This window comes from Lucilia cuprina, chromosome 4 (genome assembly GCF_022045245.1).
Source record: "Lucilia cuprina isolate Lc7/37 chromosome 4, ASM2204524v1, whole genome shotgun sequence".
Taxonomy (NCBI): domain Eukaryota; kingdom Metazoa; phylum Arthropoda; class Insecta; order Diptera; family Calliphoridae; genus Lucilia; species Lucilia cuprina.
In genome coordinates this window covers 688216-711422 of record NC_060952.1, presented here as the reverse complement: position 1 = coordinate 711422, position 23207 = coordinate 688216, and the positions used below count along the sequence as shown (strand labels likewise).

Sequence of the window (23207 nt, the reverse complement as noted above, 5' to 3'; positions counted from 1 at the left end):
ATATCGTAGAAATTGCAAAAAGTACCTTTTGAAAAACGAAAAAGTACCAATAAGTCCCCTTTTACGGGTCCTTACTTAATCCGGGCCATACATACATAGTTACATGTTTCTAGGTTTAATATCGTAGAAATTGCAAAAAGTACCTTTTGAAAAACGAAAAAGTACCAAAAAGTCCCCTTGTATGGGTCCTCACTTAATCCGGGCCATACATACTTAATTACATATTTCTAGGTTCAATATTGTAGAAATTGCAAAAAGTACCTTTTGAAGAACGAAAAAGTACCAAAAAATCCCCTTTTATGGGTCCTCACTTAATCCGGGCCATACATACTTAATTACATGTTTCTAAGTTCAATATTGTAGAAATTGCAAAAAGTACCTTTTGAAGAACGAAAAAGTACCAAAAAGTCCCCTTTTATGGGTCCTCACTTAATCCGGGCCATACATACTTAATTACATGTTTCTAGGTTCAATATTGTAGAAATTGCAAAAAGTACTTTTTGAACAACGAAAAAGTCCCCTTTTATGGGTCCTCACTTAATCCGGGCCATACATACTTAATTACATGTTTCTAGGTTCAATATTGTAGAAATTGCAAAAAGTACCTTTTGAAAAACGAAAAAGTACCAAAAACTCCCCTTGTTTGGGTCCTCACTTAATCCGGGCCATGCATACTTAATTTCATGTTTCTAGGTTCAATATTATAGAAATTTCAAAAAATACCTTTTGAAGAACGAAAAAGTACCAGAAAGTCCCCTTTTATAGGTTCTCACTAAATCCAGGCTCTACATACTTAATTTCATATTTCTAGCTAATAACAAAACATTAGTGCTGCTCTCGCTCTGCTACTCTTGCTCTGCTTTGCTTTTATAAACAAATTACAATAACAATATTTACCGTATTGTTATGTATTTTGTTTTTGTTTTTTGCAGTTTCTGTCTGAGCATGAATAAAAAATCTAAATTTTATATGAAATTTTCAGAGGTTGTCTCGGTTTTTTGCTCATATCTCCGTTATTTATGGACCGATTTTGCTGATTTTAAATAGCGTTCTTGCCGGTCGTATGTCTGATAGAATTATGGAAGATTCGGATCTCGCAGATATCTGGGGTCTTCTAAAAATTGATTTCAACAAACATACAGACAGACAGACAGACGGACAGACAGACGGACATGGCTTAATCATCTCCGCTACCTATAAGGATCCGAAATATATATACTTTATAGGGTCGGAAAATTATATTATAGAAATTACAAACGGAATGACAAACTTATATACCCTTCTCACGAAGGTGAAGGGTATAACAACAACAAAAATATCACTGCCAAATAGAAAAAGAAAACATCAACAGAGAAGTAACCTGTTTTTACACTCTCCTCTCTTTTTTCTAAAATGAAAAATATGCAGTGTTGTTGTTTTGCATTCTTATTTTGTTTTCTATTTTTTAATTCGAGCCCATGTTTGTGTGATTGTGTATTGGTAGAAACTTTAAACACTTATATTTCCGAAAATACTGAACCGATTTTTATCATATATATAATATATATATATATAATATATATATATATATATATATATATATAATATTATATAATATATATATATATAATATATATATATATAATTATATATATATATATATATATATATATATATATATATATATATATAATATATATATATATATATATATATATATATATATATATATATATATATATATATATGTATTAAACAAAAACAGAATCAAGAAAATCGTTTTGGCTTTGCGTATTTATATATATATGATGATGATGATGATTTCAATATATTAAGAGCGGGTTTTTGAGTTGACAATCAATTTATAATCAGATTAGTTAAACTAAAAATAATTTGATTCTGATGTTAATCCCCTTTGATGTTTTTGAGTACAAGATTAAACTTCGCAGTGTTGTCATGCAAAACAACAGAAAATGTTTGTTATCAAAGCAAGGCATGTTTTATAAAAAAGAAGACAATTGTAAATGTAATATGAAAATTAATGAGGACTGTTAAAGTTAAAACAAAAGATATATATTGTAAAGTCCCTATATTTTATATTAATCGATAAATCAATAATTTTTATGTATATTTTAACAAAAATTGTGTTATTTTTTTTTGCATCAGCTGTTTACACATTTGTATTTCTTGCTCAAGTTTAAACCACCTCCATTGGGCGCTTAAACTAGCAAATAAGTAAGAGTGTTATATTCGGCTATGCCGAATCTTTTATACCCACCATCAAATCACTGTTATATAAATGAACTTTGATATTTTGAATATTTTATTATTATATATCGATATTAATGAGGGTAACATTTGAAAGAGGTCCATTAATGGGGGTTTTACTATTGACAGTGCTAATTTTTATAGCGAGTAGGGGTATTTATACATACATATATGGACCAATTCTCATTAAAGTCTGTAGGAAGATTTCAGTTCCTTATTTGTTTAAAATTTCATCGATCTACTTGTATTTTGAAGCCATTAAGGAGCATTAAAGTATGGTCGTGAGATTTTAAATCAAAATTGTTTTATGTCGAGTTGCATTGCGGTATTCGTATTTTTCGCGTCATTTCTGGGGCGGAATTTATATGGGGGACTGATCCTCATAAAAATTGATAGAGTGATTTCGGTTCCTATAAAAGAGATAGAGATATTAGCTTACATGAAACTAGTTTATGTTGAATTTCATAAATCTAATAGTATTTCTAAGCCAGTACTGAGCTTTAAAGTCATTTCCTGAAGGGGCCTTATATGGGGGTAGCGCCAATTATAGACCGTTCTCCGTAAAATTTTGTAGAACGATCTTAGTTCCTACAGGTCAGGTTTATATCGAATTTCATCGCTTTACTTGTTTTTTATTGCTTTACTCGTGTTTTTAATGTAGGTAGCTCGATCCACATAAAATTAGGTTAAGAGTTTTTGACTGGCAAGAAACTTAATTGAGTCGAATTTTATTACTATACTCGTATTTTTAAGCCAGTAATGGGTCTTAAAGTATTTTCTGAGTGGGACCTTATGTTAGGGTTAGGGTCAATTAAGGCCTGTTCCACATAAAATTTGGTAAAGAGATTTTGGCTTGTGAAAATCTTACTTCTGTGAAATTTCATCGCTATACTCGTATTTTTAAGGCAGTAATGAGCGTTAAAGTAGTTTTATGGAGGGGACCTTATATGGGGGAGTATGGTCAATTATAGACCGATCCACATAAAATTTGCTGAAAAGGTTTTGGTTCCTAAGATACATACTTATGTCAAATTTCTTCGCTATATTCGCCCATAATTAACATTAAAGTCGTTTTCTGAAGGGGGCCTTATATGGGGGGAAGGGTCAATTGTGAACCGATCCACATAAAATTTGGTAAATTTTGACTTGTATAAATCTTACTTCTGTATAATTTCATTGCTATAATCCGATTTTTAAGCCAGTAATGAGCATTAAAAAATTGATGGGGGGACTTCTTATGGGAGGTAGGGTCAACTATGGACCGATCCACATAAAATTTAGTAGAGAGATATTGCCTAGTATAAAACTTACTTTTAGGAAATTTGGTAAAGAGATTTTGGCTAGTATAAACTTACTTCTGTTAAATTTCATCACTTTAGTTGTATTTTTAAGCAAGTAATTTATGGAGGGTCTTTATATGAGGGGTAGGGTCAATTATGGACCGATCTACATAAAATTTCATAGATAGGTTTTGGCTAGTAAGAAACTTACTTATGTCAAATTTCATCGCTATACTTGTATTTTTAAGCGAGTAATGAGCGTTAACGTCATTTTCTGAAGGGGACGTTATATGGGGGGTAGGGTCAATTATGGACCGATATACATAAAATTTGGTTTTGAGATATTGGCTTACATAAAACTTATGTGTGTCGAATTTCATCGCTATATTCCCGTTTTTAAGCCAGTAATGAGCGTTAAAGTCATTTTCTGAAGGGGACCTTATATGGGGGGTAGGGTCAATTATGGACCGATCCACATAAAATTTCATAGAGGTTTTGGCTAGTAAAAAACTTAGTTATGTCAAATTTCATCGCTATACTTGTATTTTTAATCGAGTAATGAGCGTTAAAGTCATTTTTTGAAGGGGACGTTATATGGGGGGTAGGGTCAATTATAAACCGATATACATAAAATTTGATTGAGAGATATTGACTTGCATGAAACTTATGTGTGTCGAATTTCATCGCTATATTCCCATTTTTAAGCCAGTAATCAGCTATTTAGTCATTTTCTAAAGGGGACCTTATATGGGGGTAGAGCCAAATATGGTCCTATGTCCGCCATAATGCAGAAATATTTTTCAGACGTCAAAAAACTGACCTATGCGAAATTTTGTGGTATTTGCTTCATAAACAACGAATTGGTGAATATTTGAAGCAATTTATACAATATTCCGGGGGGTACAGTTGTATGGGGGCTATGTGAAATCGTTGACCGATTTTGCCCATTTTCAACACCAAACATTTCTGATCAATATATTTTGGGAAAATTTCATCTCAATATCTCTTATTTTGTGGACGCTATCGTGCCAACAACAGACAAACGGACAGACGGACATGGCTAGATCGTCTTAGAATCTTACGAGGTCCCAGAATATATATATTTTATGGGGTCTTAAAGCAATATTTCGATGTGTTACACACGGAATGACAAAATCAATATGATGGTGGGTATAATAAAATTAACTAATTGAGTACTCAAAAACAACTTTCGAGGAATAATTTTAATTTAACCCCTAATTCTTAACCTAAAGATTCGCCCTATGAGTTTTCGTTATTTTTTATTGATTTATAAATGTTCGCATTAATAAAAATAATTAACATTTTCGTATGAATAATGTTTAATTTTAATCCCATTTTAAGACTAATGTTGTTTTTTTTTTTAGAAGAAAACATTTTTATCTAATTTATTATTATGATTATACATATATACTTACATGTATATTTTCAAATATTTTAATCCCAAAATTACTTTGTCTTATAGTTGACAAATTCTGATGCCACCTCTGTTACTCTCAAAGGAGTTACACGTGAATTGACCGGAAATTATCAGTGCGAAGTATCAGAAGATGCTCCGCTTTTTCACACCGATATACGATCTGCTCATATGCAGGTTATTGAATTGCCAAAAGATGATCCCACCATGCAAGTAGATAAGAAAGTCATAACGGCAAATGACAACTTTAAGGCCGTTTGTACGATTGGCCCTTCATATCCGTCAGCAAACATTACTTGGTATATTAATGGAAGAAAGGTGAGTTTGATTATTATTTAAAATTATAATACATTAATATCTTAATTAGTTAAGAAATTCAAATTAATTTACAGTTAACTTAGGAATTTAAATAGTCAAACATTAAAGCAATTTTTCGTTGCTCCTTAAAAAATACATAATATGTATAAATTGTTGTTAAAAATGTAAATTGTTTTTATATGATGTTCCAGTTACTATTTGAAAGCTGGAACATTACCAAAAATATTATATTTTAAATAAGGTTTAATCGAAAATTATTCGTGACTTCTTAAATCTTCCAAAATAAAAATGTGATGTATCTTTATGATCTCAATCAATTTTAACAGTTACAAAAATAATTTTTTTTAATATTTCGCTTATTTTGAGTTATATTAATATCGCACGGATATTTTTTAATACCTAAAAGATAAAAATTTGACATATTTGTACGTAATTTATAACTTTCTTTATGTTTTATCTCAGAATCACTATATGGTGAAATGTCTTTCTATTCAAAATTTCAGATAGTGTCGCAGTTGTTAATTTGCAAAAATGCAAGTCACAATTCAGATATTCACGATAATATTCCCTCCATATTTTATGAAAATTAAACGTCAATTTAAAATTATTTTTTTCATTTTTTAATATTAAGAAGTTAAAAAATTAAAGGGTTATTAATATTTAATTCAATTTAAAACAGGTTGCTTATATTAGAGCAAGTTGATGGCTTATTATAGATGGTAAGCCTAATAATATATGAGGCAATTTTCATTTTGTTATCTAATAGTCATCGTTACTTTGGTAAATTTGGTTAGAATTATTTTAAACAATATTTCAATCTTATGAATTTTATAAAAATTTCGTTAATCAAGAATTTTTCTAATTTATTTCTACATTGTTTCGACTAAATGTTTCTATTTTAATAATTTTAGGTTTATAAAACACCATTCCAACGAATAACGCAGGATACATATGAGGGATCAGCAACATATTCCTCCCTTGAAATTTACCCACACAGCCAGGTGCTGCAGGGCTTTTTCCAAGCCGTTCCCAAATATCAAACTAGTATTCTTCTACTGTGCGAAGTGTCGATATTACATGTTTTTCACAAAAATGTACAGCAGCGTTTAATGCTAAGTATAGGGCCACCCACAACAATTTCACCTAATCTCTTAGGGCTCGAGGGTTCAAAACATTTAAATGGTGATCCAGACAATTCCGCCTTAACGGGAGGAGCTACTAGAATAGCAAAAACAATAACACTAACAACACAGTTGACAGCAACAGCAAATATACTTTTGCCCGTAGCATTTGTGTTTATATGTTTCCTCTGCAGCAGTAGTTGGAGTCATAGTGTATCATTGATTGCTGCGCACCAACAACGGCATCGGCGTCAACTGTGACCAAATGGTCTTGATTGTTTATAAATGTTTAATAATATAAAAGCAACAACAACCATACTCTGTTTTGTTGTATTCAATAAATAAATGAAAAAATAAATTAAATTAAATTTATAACAAATGAAAACCATAGAAATAGGTATAATACAAAAACTCATATATACACAGAAATACACACACACAAATAAAATATTGAAACAATATGCAAATAAATAGAATAAATTGTGAGAAAAACTTAAATAAATAATAAACATTCAATAATAAGAGGGAGATTGGAAATTAGTGAGATAATTTTTATTTATGTTGTTTGATAAACAAAACAAAAAATTAATTAATATTAAAAATAATATTATTAATATTTTACGTATTAATATATAAAATTGTTTAATTAATTTTTATACATAATTTGTAAAGAACAAAACAAAAAATAAAATGATCAAAAACAAAGTATTTATGTTAATTCAACAAGTGATTAAAATATGTATATGTATGTATAATATACATATGAGTGTATACAAGTCGACCTTCTAAATACATAAAAGCAGATTGAACCAATCGAAATCGTTGTTTGACTCTGTTGTCTGAAAATTTCAAAAATATACAATTTTATTCGAAAAATTACAATAGTTCAAAATTAATTATTTTTGGAATTTCGAAAAACATTTTGAATGAAATTTCCTAAAATAAATTTGTTCTTTATACATTTTCATATAAAAAAGGAAAACTAAAATTATAAACTTATAAAAAAATTACCGTATTAACAGTATACAGATAAATTTATTTTATAACCACCTCATAAAAAATGTCCACATCCTTTTAATGTGGAAACTTTGTGAATTGGTGTTTCCAACTTAAAAAATATATGTATATATATTTACTGTTATCCAGCCTTGTTTAAGATTCTTGCATAAAGTAGAGTGCTGAATTATTTTAAATTATAAAAAACAATAACCGTCTGCCATAAAACAATTTAACAAAAATAAAATTCAATTTCCATTAGAAAATTGTGTCAAATTGTAAAAAAAAACAACAATTGAAGAGTGAAAAACTAACAAGTAGAACTAATTAAATTACAACTTTAATAAAATAATAAATATTAAAATTCCAAGGCAAAATAAATTAAAAATACATATTTATATAATTAAAAAGATAATAAAAACTAAGTTAGAATACATATGAATGTACATATGTACAAGCTTTCTATGTATATACATATAAAACAAATAACTAAATTGTAAAAAAGACCTACTCACACAAACATACATTAAATAATCGACACACTGATTATATAATTCAATCAAATACACATACATTCATACAAGTAACGATTCAAATACCAAATTCTACAAGTTTTTACATAAGAACGAAAATTAACAATTTCTTTAAAAAGAAAATTTGTAAAAAAAAAAATAAAAAATAAGGAAATTTTTTTAAGCTAAACGAATATTTTTATTTTGTAAAAATCGAATTTTTAAAATGTTGCAATTTAAAAACAATAAACTAATAAAAAAATTAACAAAATAATAAAAATATAAAAAGACAATGAATGCATTTATTATATTTTTTTAAAATTGTTTGTTTATCCTTAAAAAATAAAATTGTCTGCAAAATTAATAAAAGACATTTGATTATACGTAATTTTACCAACAATAATAATAAAAAAACAAAATTAAATAAATTTAAAACTGAGATCAAGATCAAATTATGTCAAACAAATAAAAAAACATTTACTAAATTAATAAAAAAGGTAAAATACAAACAATTAAAAATTACATGTAAATTAAATCAAAAAAAAATAAATAAATAAAAATAAATAAATAAAAGTAAAAAGATGAAAAAACACTACAGGTACTTATAAACAAAATAAAACTATATAATATATAATAATAATTCACAAATAAACACACAACCACCCCTCTCCTGCTCCAAAAAAATTAGCCCAAATGAAATCCTTAACCCCCAAGAAGAAATCAAACAAAATCAAACTATTCTAGAAATGTTATTTGTATAAGTAGGAAAAGTAATTTTAAAAGAAACCAAAATCTAAAATCAATTATATTAATTACTGAAAAAGTAACCGTGAACAACCGAGAGACAAAACAGAAATTATATTTTCCCCAAAACATAAGAAATAAAATAATTTACTTTAAGTTAAGGATCTTGATTTAATAAATGTTTGCTGCTTAGAGTGGTTAGAAAATAAAATCAGGACTCCTTTTTCACGATGATTGTGTGCAAAACAAACAAGTAAAAAATATATGTTCAAAAAAATATATTAAAAAAACAAACTAAATAAAGGTATGATTATGTAAAAGTAGTTTAAAATGTGTTTTATTTGCCCATCCGAATCTATTTATTTGTCATAACGGGAGCACCACGCCCACTATTGCTAGTCATCTTGTTATTTAACCAAATGTTCATATTGAAACTAAAGTCTCTTGTTCAAAAGTTGAGGACTTCCTTCTGTTGTAGTTCGCCAAATGTAAGAACTTTAGTAATTAGTTCATTTTACACACATTTTTTTCAAAAATTTTTGTGTCCATTGTTCTATGATACTGGTTCTTATAGTTTCTCTAATCTCTTATTACTAGAACGGCCATCTTTCCCCAAATTATCTATGTAAATTTGTTAACAATTTCAAAAAATGTAAATTTTTATTTTATTTAAATTTTATTTATGTAACAAATGTTTTATTTTATTAAATTACAATAAATTGCCTTCAGGATAAATTTTTAAACCACGTTGGTGTGATCGTCTTTGTGATAGATTTTAATATCATAGAATTTGATGTTGTCAACATTGAAGTAATAGTCGTGGTGGATGGGACGATTAAAAGGGAATCCAAAGGGTAGAGCGTCAATAAAACGACTACCAGAGCCAATGCCGCAAGAAATAACTGGGTCATACGTTGAGTATTGTGGAACTTCAGGAGCATGGTATGGATAAATAATAAAGAATAATTGGAATGACATGCCACCCTTCTTTCCCTTAGGCAACATAATGCGTTGGGGTATACCGCAATGAGCTTCATCCTGATTAAGTGGAAATTTGTAGTCGCTATTGGTAGCATCCATGACCTTTTGGTAGAGCTCCAAGTAGGTAGTGCGGTCACTGACATACCAATTGAAGTCATCAGAGCTACGTTTCAAGTGATTGGCACCGTCAACCAAGTCCACAACGTAGTGATCCAATTCGAAGAAGTTCATGTAGTTGTCTTCCAAATGTATCAGATGACCATTTTCATCATATTTCGGACCAATGAAGACCTTTACAATGGCCTTTTGGCTCTTATCTGATGTAATGTCCAAAGTATATTCGAATGGTTTGTGGTTTAAACGTAATTGACGAGCTTTTATAATAAAGCTTTGTCCATGTAATTGTGAGTTGCGACCGAACTTGAAAAGAGCATCGGCTGAGCTTTCTGAGTTGGGAACTTCAACGTTCACAGAGTTGCTGATGTCGGCATCAAAGTATTCGAAGTATGTAGTGAGTCCATCTGGCATGTGTATGTGATCGATTTTAACTCCTGGGAATTCCAAATCTTTAGATTTGTATTCAGGGTAAATTGATGTTAAACGCCAATAGTATGAAACGATGTCTTTGTAGATGGAATAGAACAAGGGATCGCGTAAAGATGTTTCGTAATGCATGAGTACGGCTGGTAGAGTTTCGCCATATTTGCCATAGGGACGACCTTCATTAGCCAATTCACGGTATAGATGGTCTAAACTGCCGTACTTTTTAAAGTTAACGGAATCGGGATTGCCTTGGATCATGTTGCCCAATTTGTCGACAGCTACCAAGTAGTCATCATTGGTGGTATCGACATAATGAGCCAAACGAGCACCAAAGTATTCAATATCCTTGGCGTATTGGTAGTTGTCTTCATAGTAGAAGTTGTAGTGATTATCACGGTCGGGAAAACTAACACCCTTGTAGTAGTGTAAATTACTGAAGTAACCATTTTCGTAAGGCTGGTAAATGTTAAAGTGTGGAATTTCACCCAAATCAACTGACAAACGTTCTAAATAGTAACGAGCCAATAATTGCCAGTGCAAGAATAGATAAAATTCACCACGGCGATCCTTATGCAACTCATGGCCGACCGGGCCATTGGCCCAATGGGGATAGTCGATGTTATAATAGTAATAGAATGCATTGAAACCAATATCTTCCAAAAAGTAGGCCAAGCTGTGGTCATAGTTTACATCACCATAAATATTACTATAGTTAGACTTTATTACCACATTATAAAGATTGTCCAATTTCTTAACATTGTGGAATCCGTGCATTCTATATTTCTCAGCCAACTCTATAGTGTCAACATCGAAGAAGTGCCATGGTAGAATTTCGTAGATAGCTGGCAAAACGATTCCTCTCAAATCCTCTCGGTGAATACTAGCTACTGTCAAGGAATAGATAAATAATTGTTTGTTGACATGCATGCGTGCCCAATAGACGGCATGGGTAAAGGAATTCCAATCCTTAGCAAAATAGAACAAGCGAGCGAGGTAGTGAGCGTATTCAACGTGGCGTTCGTAGATAGGAGAGAAAATCTCATCATCATAGAAGGGTTTGTGCTGCCATAAATCAAAGAAATCCTTGATCAAATCTATCTCATTGTAGTCCTCTACATGTTCCCAGGGCTTATAATTGACATAGCTTGCATCGTACTTTTTTACAAAAACGTCATCTTGATAAACATGCTGCAAAACGTCAAGCAAAAATTTCTGCTTAACCAAAAAGTCCTTATCCGCCACTTTGGACTCAATATGTTTGGAGGAGGCCAAGGCAAAAATTGCCAAAGCAATTACCGCAACTGCTGTGAACGACTTCATCTTGCGAAATCATACTCTATACCGACAAAGCATCTCATATTTATACTGCACTTTTATTAGAAGTTTATCAGACATACATGACCCTTATTTATTGTAAGCAAACAGATGTTTCTCAACGTCGCCTATGAATGCATTCGAATTATCACCTTGAGATTCGCTTACCGTTCGACCATCTTATCAATACGTGAATATTTCATGCATGCCCTCATATATGTACGTATAACGTTTTAACATCCAAACAAACCCATACAAGCATTGGGACATAAAAGATTTATTTACTCTACTTCACAAGAGTACATCAGTACTTTTCCAAATTGAAACTAAGTTTAAGATTTGCATGAATGAATGCATCTCAAGAAGACCATTAAACGCAACAACAACAGACATCATAAAAATTTTGCAGCAGACAACAACCACAACAAAACCAAAATTAAAATCGTTGCATTTTTCAAAAATAGCATAATAAGAAAATTATCATCATCTCAAACTCAATTAAAATAAATTATCGAAAAAATTAAACCATAAGTTCATTGATTCAAGCAACATAAGTAAATAATAAAATCCAATCTTTAAATAATAACAATAACGAACAACCCAGCAAAGATTTGGTATTAACTTGAACTTAAGAACTTATTTCAATGACAAATACTGTCTGTAACTTACTGCTTACTACAGAAAATGCATCAAATAAAAGTTGTAGAAAACAGCTACTAAAGTACTCTATAACTTTAGTAGCTGTTTCTCTTCAATATTATCAGACCAAATTTTAAAATAGTTGAAACCCTGAGACTATGATTAATCAGTTTCGTCGCAATATTTGTATCGTAGATATGAGATACCATGCATTTCCAGGGAAAACTTCATCAAATTATATCAAAGATGTTAACATTGAGGGACAGACATCATATCAACATATAAAGCCCTTTCCAATTTAAAAATGTATAAATATATTTCAGAAATTACAAACTTTTAGCGAAAAAAATATTTCAGTACTTTGGATTGTAAGAAAGCTTTAACTGAATACTCTCCCAGAGGCAAGGTTCACATCATATGGATACCATCCCACTAGGGAGTAGTCGGTAACGAAAGAGCAAATGTAATAGCTTTAAAGGGAAGGGAGCTCAAGGCAGTTAAACTGACAAACGCAAAACCATTCGACGCAACAAAAGCTGAACTAAAAATATGGGTGAGAGGATCCCATAAGACCTCTTGGGGTCTTATTTCGTGGTAGAACCACGAAAATCCTATGGGGTGATCCTGATGAGAGCAAGACGAAAAATCTCCTCAAAATGAGCAAGTCTGAAGTTATTATGATAGTACGTGTTCTGAGTGGACACATAGGATTACGAGCACGTTTATGCAAAATTGGTGGATCCAGACGTATGTAGAGCATGTGGAGGGAACAGTGAAACTCTGGAGCACATTCTTTGCCACGAAGATTTTAACTCTAAAACTTTTGAAGATAAACTGATAATAAATTTTTTCTTTCACTGTAGCCATCAATGTTTTCCGTGCAAAATTTGAGGATTCAAATTGTTCCAGTTTCCGAGATTTACGTCTTTGAATAGTTATTTAATAAGTGAGCGAAGCACCTCCCCCAAATTTTCATATATTTTTTTATTATATTTTAAATTTTTAGCGCATTTTTAAATATTTTATGCTTTTTTGGAAGTTATTTTCTTATGGACCAAATGTGGCGATTATTGTTAGTTATATGAACGAAAATGTTACTTTCTAAAATTGAAAGTAAATTGGACAATTTAATTAAAAATCAAAATTTATGAAATCATCATCCAACGAACGTGTACTATAAAATTACAATAATTTCGGGTGAGGATATGTGTAATTGCATTCACATATGTTGTTAGAACATTATAACGGTTATGTTCACTTATTAACGACATACATTATCAAGACTCCTTTAATTTGCTCATACTCCATTTACCACCAACACAAACGAAAGGGTATTCGAGATATTAATAAACAATATTTCATTCTTATTTGCATGTAGTGAACACACATACATACGTATGTATGTAGACATTTACACCATTTTCAAAATAAACATTTATGTTTCAAAATAACTGTTTTTAATCTTGATTTGAATAATAGATTATTAATTAAACAAATTTGCAAAAACATATAAAGGGGTTATTTTCAAGTCATTAGCATATTTTTGCGAACAGTAAAACTAGTCGCAGATAATTTTTCGAATGTAATCTTTATTTCTTTATTTTTTAACGATTTATTGACAATAAACTGATTTTATACTTGAGCCTAGGATAGCAGCAATTATCCAAATTGTTTTTTCTTGAATTTAAAGCTTATCTAAAAACATAAATACCTGTCGGAAGTCACTTAAAAGCAGTAAACTACAATATCCAAAATAAATAACCCATTTGTTTTAGCCCCGTTAACTCCACGTCCGGTTATCGTTTAACCGAAAGTTATTGTGCTGGCTTAAAAATTTTTTGTATGAAAACTGTCAATTTAACCTTAAGATAAAGAATACAGTTTTCCCTTCGTATTTAACTTATTTTTGATGAATTTCATTGCTGCACTCATATTTTTAAGCCAGTTATAAGCGGAAAAATCTCTTTCTGAAGGAGCAATTATTAAACGATCCCCACAAAATTTGTTTACGAGATTTTATCGATGTACTCGTATTTTTAAGGCGGTAATGAGCATTAAAATTATCTTCTTTATGGACCAATCCTCATAATTTTTTTAGAGGCATTTTGGTTACTGTTAAAATCGTTTGTGTCGAATTTTATCGCTGTACCTATAGACTTAAGCCAGTAATGAGCGTTAAAATTGTACGGAAGAAAGGGCAATTATAGACCTATCCTCCAAAATTTAGTAGAGAGATTTGGGAAAAACATATTGTATTGAGTTTAATTGCTGTACTTGTGTTTTTAAGTGAATAAAAAAGATGTGCAAACATATATATACATATATACATCCATACATACATACATACATACATACATACATACATACATACTTACATACATACATACATACATACATACATACATACATACATACATACATACATACATACATACATACATACATACATACATACATACATACATACATACATACATACATACATACATACATACATACATACATACATATGGTATCACAGGTTATATTTATGATCATAATTTAAAAATAAAATATTTTGGTCACTATCGAAATATTTTGATTAATATTCCCACTAAATTTTAATAAAAACAGACATTATCTTCAATTATTTTGTAACAATTTATTTTATTTATTTATTTTATTTAACAATATTCAATAACCTAGCCTATAGGCCATAAGCGGTTACAAATTTCTACTTCACAATAATTCCTCCAATACAAAATACATAATTGAAGCATGGATGCGAATAAGGGCGTAAAGACCACCTTTTCAAAATCGCATTTTTTCGCATAATTATATTAAACTAACCTTTTTACAGCTATTCATAAAAAAATAAATTGAAAAATATAAATTTTTCGCTAAAATAGATAGTTTTAAAAGCACGATTTTTAAATACTATTTATTTTTTTGGTTAAAAAATATTAGCAATTTAATGTATTTTTCTGTAAAAAATCGTATAAATTTTAATTCTAATTGCACCAAATTTGCAGAATGGTTGGAAAACATTTCAAATTTATTAATTTTTTAATTATATTGCAAAAAAGATTATTATTGAATGAATTATTTAAGTATGAAAGTGTGGACAAGAAGAAGGGCGTATATTCATAACTATAGTTATATTTTAAAAAATTATTATATCTTGTTATTTTCGGATTATTTTAGTTAAAGAGGTTCTATCCAATTTGATAATGAACTAAGATAATAATGTGGTTCGCTGATTTTGACAATAACGCAATAAGGTGCGATTTAAAGATTTTTCTAAGTACAATTTTTACTATGCTATTGTTATTATACTATTTTTATATGCATATTACTATAATTGATTGATTAATATACCAAAAATTTTAATATAGAAAAATTTAACTGTCCTTACACCCTTTGAATACTTTTAAGCGAAAACAAGAAAAAGACTTTTAACAATGGTGAAATATTTGCCGAACTATGCAAAACAATTTTATGAAGACATATGCAAATAAATGTATAAGTTTTGTTCGTTTCTTATTACTTTACATTAGTTTTTAGTTATTTATTTTAATTATTAATTAATTAAAAACGCTTAAATTTAAATACATTTCCTTAGAATTTTTGGTATAGTATGCGTTTTTAATGTAAATCTAGTAGAGAAATATCTAATTTGGTGTTCCTGTTTAATAAATTAAAAATACATATAAGTATGTATGTATAAAAATACTAAAAAATATATATTTTTATTTTGGTTTTCGTTTTAATTACTTATAAGGATAATGAAGGATGTCCTTGAAACATTAGCAAATAATGCTCTACACTGTTATGTTGAGGCTGTCCAAGTTTTATATAATAAAATAATTAGGAAGTATATAAAAATAACATTTATTTATATATACTTTCAACTAAAATATATGGATATATGCCCTTATTCCATTTTAGGAAAATTTCAAGTATTAATTTTGGCAAATTGGAGTCACAATTTTTTACTGAGTTTTAGCACAGGGATAGATGTGAGTTATATTTATGCATATATGTGAAAAAAGTAGGAAAAAATGCCGATTTTAAAGTTTTATGATGTTTTTATCGTCTCCTGTAAAATTTCCCAAATGGTTATATATAAATAAAATTACACATAATTTTTTTTTAAATAATTTAAATTTTCAAAAAAGAAAACACGCTGTAGTTGAAGTAGTAGTCTAATTTCAATAAAATTTACTGGAAATATTTTTCTGACATTGAAGATTATGTCGACTATTCTATTTCGGATAGACGGACATTAAACTATGGGCCAGAGAGTAATGCTGTAATAATGGATGTAACAGAAATTAATTATGAATTTCAAGCTTCTATGTGAAAAGTGCGACATTATCTGTATTGAAGTTAAAAATATTAAGATATGAAAATGTCATTCCTCAACATAAATGTAGGAAATTTAATTCTTTATAGAAATTATAATAACATCAAAACGTGAACAAAGCATAATAAACGAGATGTTACTAAGAATTGACAATTTTCATTTATCTACCTAAAATTCCGCAGAAAACAATTTTCTTCCTGGGCTATATATAAAAAATATATATATGAATATGAAATAATAATACAAAATAAATAACAAGGAAGTGATAACATTTTTCTGAATCGGCTTTGAAGTTGACCTTCTTCTTTCTAAAACTGTTCAGAAACTTTAAATCAGTTGGTATACAATTATGTTGCAGACTTATAGGTTGTTTGGTATGTCGTCCTCGCGTTGTTTTAACTGGAGACAAATAGTCAGTAATATCTTAATGAAGGCTGTAAGCATTTAGAGTCGTTATTATCGACTCGGGGTATACATAGTTAAAAGCCTCCTTAATATTGTTCGAAGGATTAAAAGATGAAAATGTGAAGAATTTGCGGGTGATACGACCTTTTTATTTTCCATATTCGGAATCACCACACTAAATTATAATACCATTTGTGCAAATTATTTGAAATGTTTTTTCACTGTTGGCCTTTGTTTTCAAACTTTGATTTTACTTTTACCACATACTGTAGAGATATGTATGTATATTATAGTGATTCAAGCTTGTATGAAGGAAGAAAAATATTGTCCGTGTTGGGTTGTAAAACTATGTCACGCAAAAAATTAGGCTGATACGATAACGTTAACAAGTGTCGCAAAGGCTTTGAAGTTTCCAAGCGCATTTACAAGGAAAAATATCGATTTTTTCAGATTTTACTAAAATTCATTTAGCAATGAATTTTGCACCTTTTTGTAAAGGAATCGTAAACGTGCATAGAAAAATTTTAAAAGTTGTACACGTCGTAGCGGTGTACAACTCCAAAACATGCCTTAACAAAACGTCATCCTATACAGTAGATTTTAGTTTTTTCTATTCATAACATTAATGATTACGTTGCCCATTATATTATATATATTCCCCAAGGGGTAAATTAAATCCCAATAACAAATTTTGGTTTTATCTCTGAGAAAAAGGAGAAAAAAACACAAATATTGGCAAAAACCGCCATTTTAATGATATTACATAAAAAGATGGTACAAATGCCCCAAAATTGTGGACCAAATGGTCCAAAAATATATAATCCAAAGATCAATTCTAGAGGAGGGACGGGTAAAATTTGCAATTTCGTTTTTTGGAGCACTCTAATGAATATGGAGTAGGAAATCAGGAGTAGATTTTAACTGCAACATTGATATTACTGCTTTTGTAATGTTGCTGTTGTTAGTGTTAGTAGTTTATCGTTAGAATTTTTAAGAACTTTTTGTATAAATAAAAGAAATGAATCTGGAAATAAGAAGACATATTTGTTTAACTTGTAAATGCTGTTGGAATTGTTATTGTTTTTTTGGTTGTTGATTTCAATTGATGTTTTGAAAGTTTGTTGTTTCAAATCTCCATAGTCCCACCCTAGCACAAAATGTTATGGCGTCATTTACTTTGGCGACATATTTTCCATTTAATTCAACAATAACAGAAGAGAATGAATTAAAATGTTTTTGTAGCCAAATAAACAATAAGAAATTCGTTGGAAAAGAAACAAAAACGCGCCTTAAAATGATGACAAAAAACATAAATGAAGGATGTAATCACAAACACTGCCAAGACTAACGCCTACACAATTTATCAATAAATACATGGGCGGAATTTATATCCTAACCAAACTGTCAAATGACATCCAAAAAATTACGTACATACATTTTTATGTTTAAGCAACATTTAAATAAAATCATATCCACATAAGATATGTATGTACATATGTATTTATTCGTAATTAATTATTTGTTTTCGTATTATAATTTGACTCTCTAATTTAACTTTACTAGTATTATTTCACCTAAAGTACAAAAATTATCATAAAATAAAATACAAATTTGATTTAAATGTCTTGGATGTTAGAAATACGTTATATTTTTAACTTGGTCAACGAAATTTAATTATTATTGGTTTACTAATCACATTTTGTTAAAAAAACATTGCTCACTTTAATCTCTACTTTCACATATAGAAAACAGAATTTGAATAATTTTTTAAGAAACAGTAATAATTCCTAATTCAAAATCGGTTTATAAAATATGATGTTTTTGCTACGATACACTCGAAGTAAATAAACGAAATATTTACAAGCAATTATCATATAGTCATATTTCAATAAAATGTATTGTACTTTGTACAGTGAATCAACTAAGTAATTTGTCTATGTAAAGTTTTATAAATTTTAAAAATTTGGATACAAGCCTTTGGTAAGTAAAGATTTTGGAAGATATAATCCGTAACACGTGCCCTTTGAACAATAAATTATGAAAAGTAATTGAAAAAATAATTTAAAACAAGGAAGAAATTATAGTCGTGCGAGGACGATCATATAATACCCTAGAGCTGTATACGAATAAAATGTGATTTAGTTTTCATAATAAAGCATTTAAGTTGAATTGTACCTTTCCTCAGATATACTAAAGCCATTTACTGTTTAAAAGATCTGTGGATATTTAGTAAAATTTTGATGGGGGCTGTTTAGAGGGGCTAGGGTCAAATGAAGCCCTATAATCATGAAGTTCATCAGGATTATCAAGACTAGTATAGAACTTGGTTTTGCAGCTTTTTGTCGAGATGCGATTATATACATATTATTATGAACTTAAAAGCCCTATTTGGTGGATTCAGTTCTATGGGGCCTAGGTGAAATAATGGACCGATGTTAACTATTTTCAATAAGCTTCGTCTACAGTACCATAAATGATCATGTGCCAAATTTCAATGAATTATCTAATAAAAAATGCGACCTGTAGTTTGATTACAAGGTTTACAAGCTCTATTCGGGGGTTCAGTTGTATGGACTGATGTTAATCATTTTCAATATGCTTCGTCTACGGTATAATAGCAGATCATGTGCCAAATTTCATTGAATTATCTCCAAAATTGCGTGTAGTTTGATAACAAGCCCTATTCGGGGGTACAGTTGTATGGAGCTAGGTGAAATAATAGACCGATCTTAACCATTTTTAATAGGGTTCGTCCCTGGAAAGACTGTCCAAAATTTCATTCAAGTATCTTTAAAATTGCATTAGCAGGTTTACATGGACGTACGGACGGACATAGCTAAATCGACTCAGAAAATGATTCTGAGTCGATTGGTATACTTTAAGATGGGTATAGGACCAATATGAAAAATAATAAAATGCAAGAACAAATGCACCAAAATTTGTATTTTAATGCTTTTTCATGGTTTTTCCATTTTACACAATCTTTATTTTTAATTGAAAAACATAAATTTACTTTTTACTTGTTTTTTTAATTTTATTTATGAACAAAAAACAAAATTCTTTTAAAAAGCTAGGCAAAAAACTTAATTGTTTCACTGTATATTCAAAGAATTAACAAAAACAAGATGCTGATAAGAATAGAAATGTTTAGCCCGTTAAATTGTACACAAGATTGATATTAGAAAGTGTTATCAACTTAGAAATGAAGGGCATTTCAACTGAAACTTTTGAAACATCATCATAGAAACAGTAAAAAACAATACATAAAAGTAAATTACATTTTGTAGACATCTAGAAAAAGGCCAGAAAATACCTTCGATTTCATTTTCAATTTAAATATTTATTTACACGACCAGTCTTTCTTATAGTCAGTCATCAAGTAGTTTATTCAATCAGCTAGTCTTTCCTTATCATTATACTCACTATTAAATTTGTTTGACTTGAAACGATCCCTGTGGTAACATTTTCAATGTGTGCAAAACAGATGATAAGAACCAAAGATGCATGAAACTTGCAAAACTAAGCTTAATACAATAACTTTTATTGTTTCAATTGCATTCATCTTTTGCCTACACGCTCACTCTCTTTGTGTTATAGATTTTACAAACTAACAAAGCCAAGACAACACTTTCTACTCTACCCTAACTGTAGGGTAGTACGTGTATGTGATGAGAATAATCAAAGCACACACAAATGCATTTTGCCTCACTCTATACAAATGAAAAGCGTAAAGTTTTAAATTATCAAAAAAAAACTCAAAAGAAAAACATTTGAAAAAGATTACTTAGTAGTTGGTGTTTATGTTATGTTGTGTTTAATGTGTAACTTTGATTAAAAACTAAATGTAAATAAAAAGTTATTAAATTAGCCAAAAAAATACAAATAAATTATAAAATTCAATATAGATCTAATAAATGAGGATATTGCTTCAATAATATCAAAGTTTATTAATAAGGATATTCTGATGGTGGGTATATAAGATTCGGTATAGCCGAATATAATACTCTTCCTTGTTTTTATTTTTAATGAATCCATAATGACTAAATAGTTATATTATTTCTTAATTTTATTTAATCTTTTGATGAAATATTTTTTAATACTATCACTGCAATTCAAAAATAAATATTTTAATATTCATATCGTCACCTAAAACGCAAACGGCCCTATCTAACATTTTTAAAAAGCACTGTTCGAATTAAAAATAAAAATATTGTTTAATAGTGAAAGCTATCAGTTTTTATGATAGTTGGCGTGTATACAATTGGATAAATTGAACTTTTTACCTTTAATATTTAAATGTTTTTGCAGATAGGGCCTTTTGCTTTTTGCAAATGAAATAACTATTTTTTTTCGTTTTCGTTTCAGGTGACGATACGCTTTTTGTTATTTTATTATACAAAAATATGGGGAATTTCGTGTCAAGTGACCCAATTTTAAAATCGATGTTTTCCGATTTGAATGTCCAACTTTGACCCCCTTTTAGTCAGGCTGTTCTTTACCGATAGAGCTGAAAATTTGTGTCTGACCTACTACCCTATAGTACTAACCTTGATGCAAATTTCGCCCAAATAGATTTTTTGAGTTGGATCTCTTGACATGAAATTGTCCATATGTATAAATGTATTTAATATATTTAAACCGATTAAATATATATTTTTTTAATTTTCATTTAAACGCTCAAAACCCTCGCAAACTGTGCAACTTGTGCATGTTTCCATTCTCGCAATTGAATTGTGTAAGAATTGGTATACACTTATAAGTCTGACCGACTATTTAGACTGACGAACTTGAAGAGTCTCATTGTGCATTCAATAAATCCGTTCAGTATTGATAACTTAATGTATGGACTTGACTTTAAACATATTTGTTGTAATTTTTTGTTTATTTAATTTATTTTTTATTTTCATTTGACATTGTTTTAAAATGATTACATATATTGTAATTGAACAGAATTTGAAGAGGAGTTTCATGAAACAAGTCTAATAAACCGGCTCACTTGCACAAGTTGGAATCTTAAGCTTTTAAGCTCAAGCCCCTTATTATTTTCAAATTGAACAATTTTAAATATAAACAATGTTTTCCTTTAAAACAAAAAAACATTTTGTGGCCGTAAATACTGTTTAACGGTTAATTAAGATTTCTGCTTTAAATATATATCGAAAATTCAACATATAAAACCAGTGAGTCAGTTTTGTTGAAATTTTTACTTATGCATATTTACAAAACTAAAAACAACAACAATTTAAAACAATAAAACGTACCAGCCAACAAAGAACACCCCATTAAAAACAATATGTTTTTAATAGAAACATTTAGAAGATAGACTGTGCTTTAAACTAACTACGAAATGAATAGTACAATGACTAGAGAGGACGAAGGATAAAATCATCGTTTGTTGGCAAACGAAATTAAATGCGCTTGCTTGAAGTGGAAAAAAGGGGAGTTTCTTCCATTTTGTAGCCACAAATTGGAAGCAATTTAAGCCAATTTAATAAATTTTTATCTTAATTAATCGTAAAAATTAACAAATTACCAAAGATGTTGTGTAAACTTAAAACGCTTCTAAACAAATAATACTTTACTAACTCCTTTAATATAAACTATCCTTTTCATGTTGTTTTTGGTTTATAAGTAATAAATACAGTGTGTGACAAAACAATGGAAACTTTTTCTAAATTTTCACAAAAAGACTCAAAACCCAAAATTTTAATGGAAAATTTTATTTTTTTTAGAATTTTTTTGAATATATCCTTATATACCAAAATTATTATAATTAATTTAGTTTTAAAAATTAAAACAGAAACTCAGAATATAGTTCTATATCTTTTACTTTGAGATGCATTAAAACAATAATTGGATAAAAAATTCATTTGAAAAATTTAGCTATTCCCTTATATCCGCATCCTAAAAATCATCCTTCCTATTAAACCTGAAAGAACAATTTTTGAGTGCATATCTTGGAACTACTGTTTTCCATAGATTTTCTCTGGGGTTGATATGAATAGGCAGGCCACTTAAATAATGGTATAATTTTCGAGTCTATCCACTCGATTGCAACTCCTAAGTTGGCTTTTAGGGCCATTGTCGTTTTTAAATCACCAAACTACGGGCCTATATCATACATACTTAGTATCTTTTTATAATTGGATTCGATCAATACCCTGCCCTAAAAAATAGTTATACACCATAATTTTGCGACTACAACCAAGGCCAGTCTAATTTTCTATGTCATTAACAATAGGAGTACTGATTTCGAACTTTTTACTAATAACTGTCCAAGAGAAGTACTTTTTGGAATTTTTCGAATTCTATTGTCATCAAATTATC

The 23207-nt window shown here is 29.2% G+C and overlaps 2 protein-coding genes and 1 long non-coding RNA gene across 5 annotated transcripts in view; 2 read left to right on the top strand and 1 right to left on the bottom strand.

Moving 5' to 3' along the window:
- Nucleotides 1-8154, top strand: part of LOC111684605 — a 93141-nt gene extending 84987 nt beyond the window's left edge. For all 3 annotated transcript variants that reach the window (XM_046950697.1, XM_046950695.1, XM_046950696.1), the window contains 2 exons: nt 5011-5280; nt 6192-8154. In XM_046950697.1, coding sequence (XP_046806653.1) covers nt 5011-5280; nt 6192-6662 — 741 coding nt within the window. In that variant the 3' untranslated portion in view covers nt 6663-8154. The remainder of the gene's footprint in view (nt 1-5010; nt 5281-6191) is intronic.
- A 1129-nt stretch (nt 8155-9283) lies between these two features.
- Nucleotides 9284-11524, bottom strand: LOC111684598 (larval serum protein 2). The gene has a single exon (XM_023446811.2). It carries the CDS (start codon nt 11495-11497, stop codon nt 9392-9394), a length of 2106 nt encoding a protein of 701 aa, XP_023302579.2. The 5' UTR covers nt 11498-11524; the 3' UTR covers nt 9284-9391.
- A 1288-nt stretch (nt 11525-12812) lies between these two features.
- Nucleotides 12813-13789, top strand: LOC124419586. Its single transcript, XR_006940702.1, has 2 exons — nt 12813-13076; nt 13137-13789. It is a non-coding gene; the product is annotated as an uncharacterized LOC124419586 (long non-coding RNA).
- Nucleotides 13790-23207: the final 9418 nt, after the last annotated feature.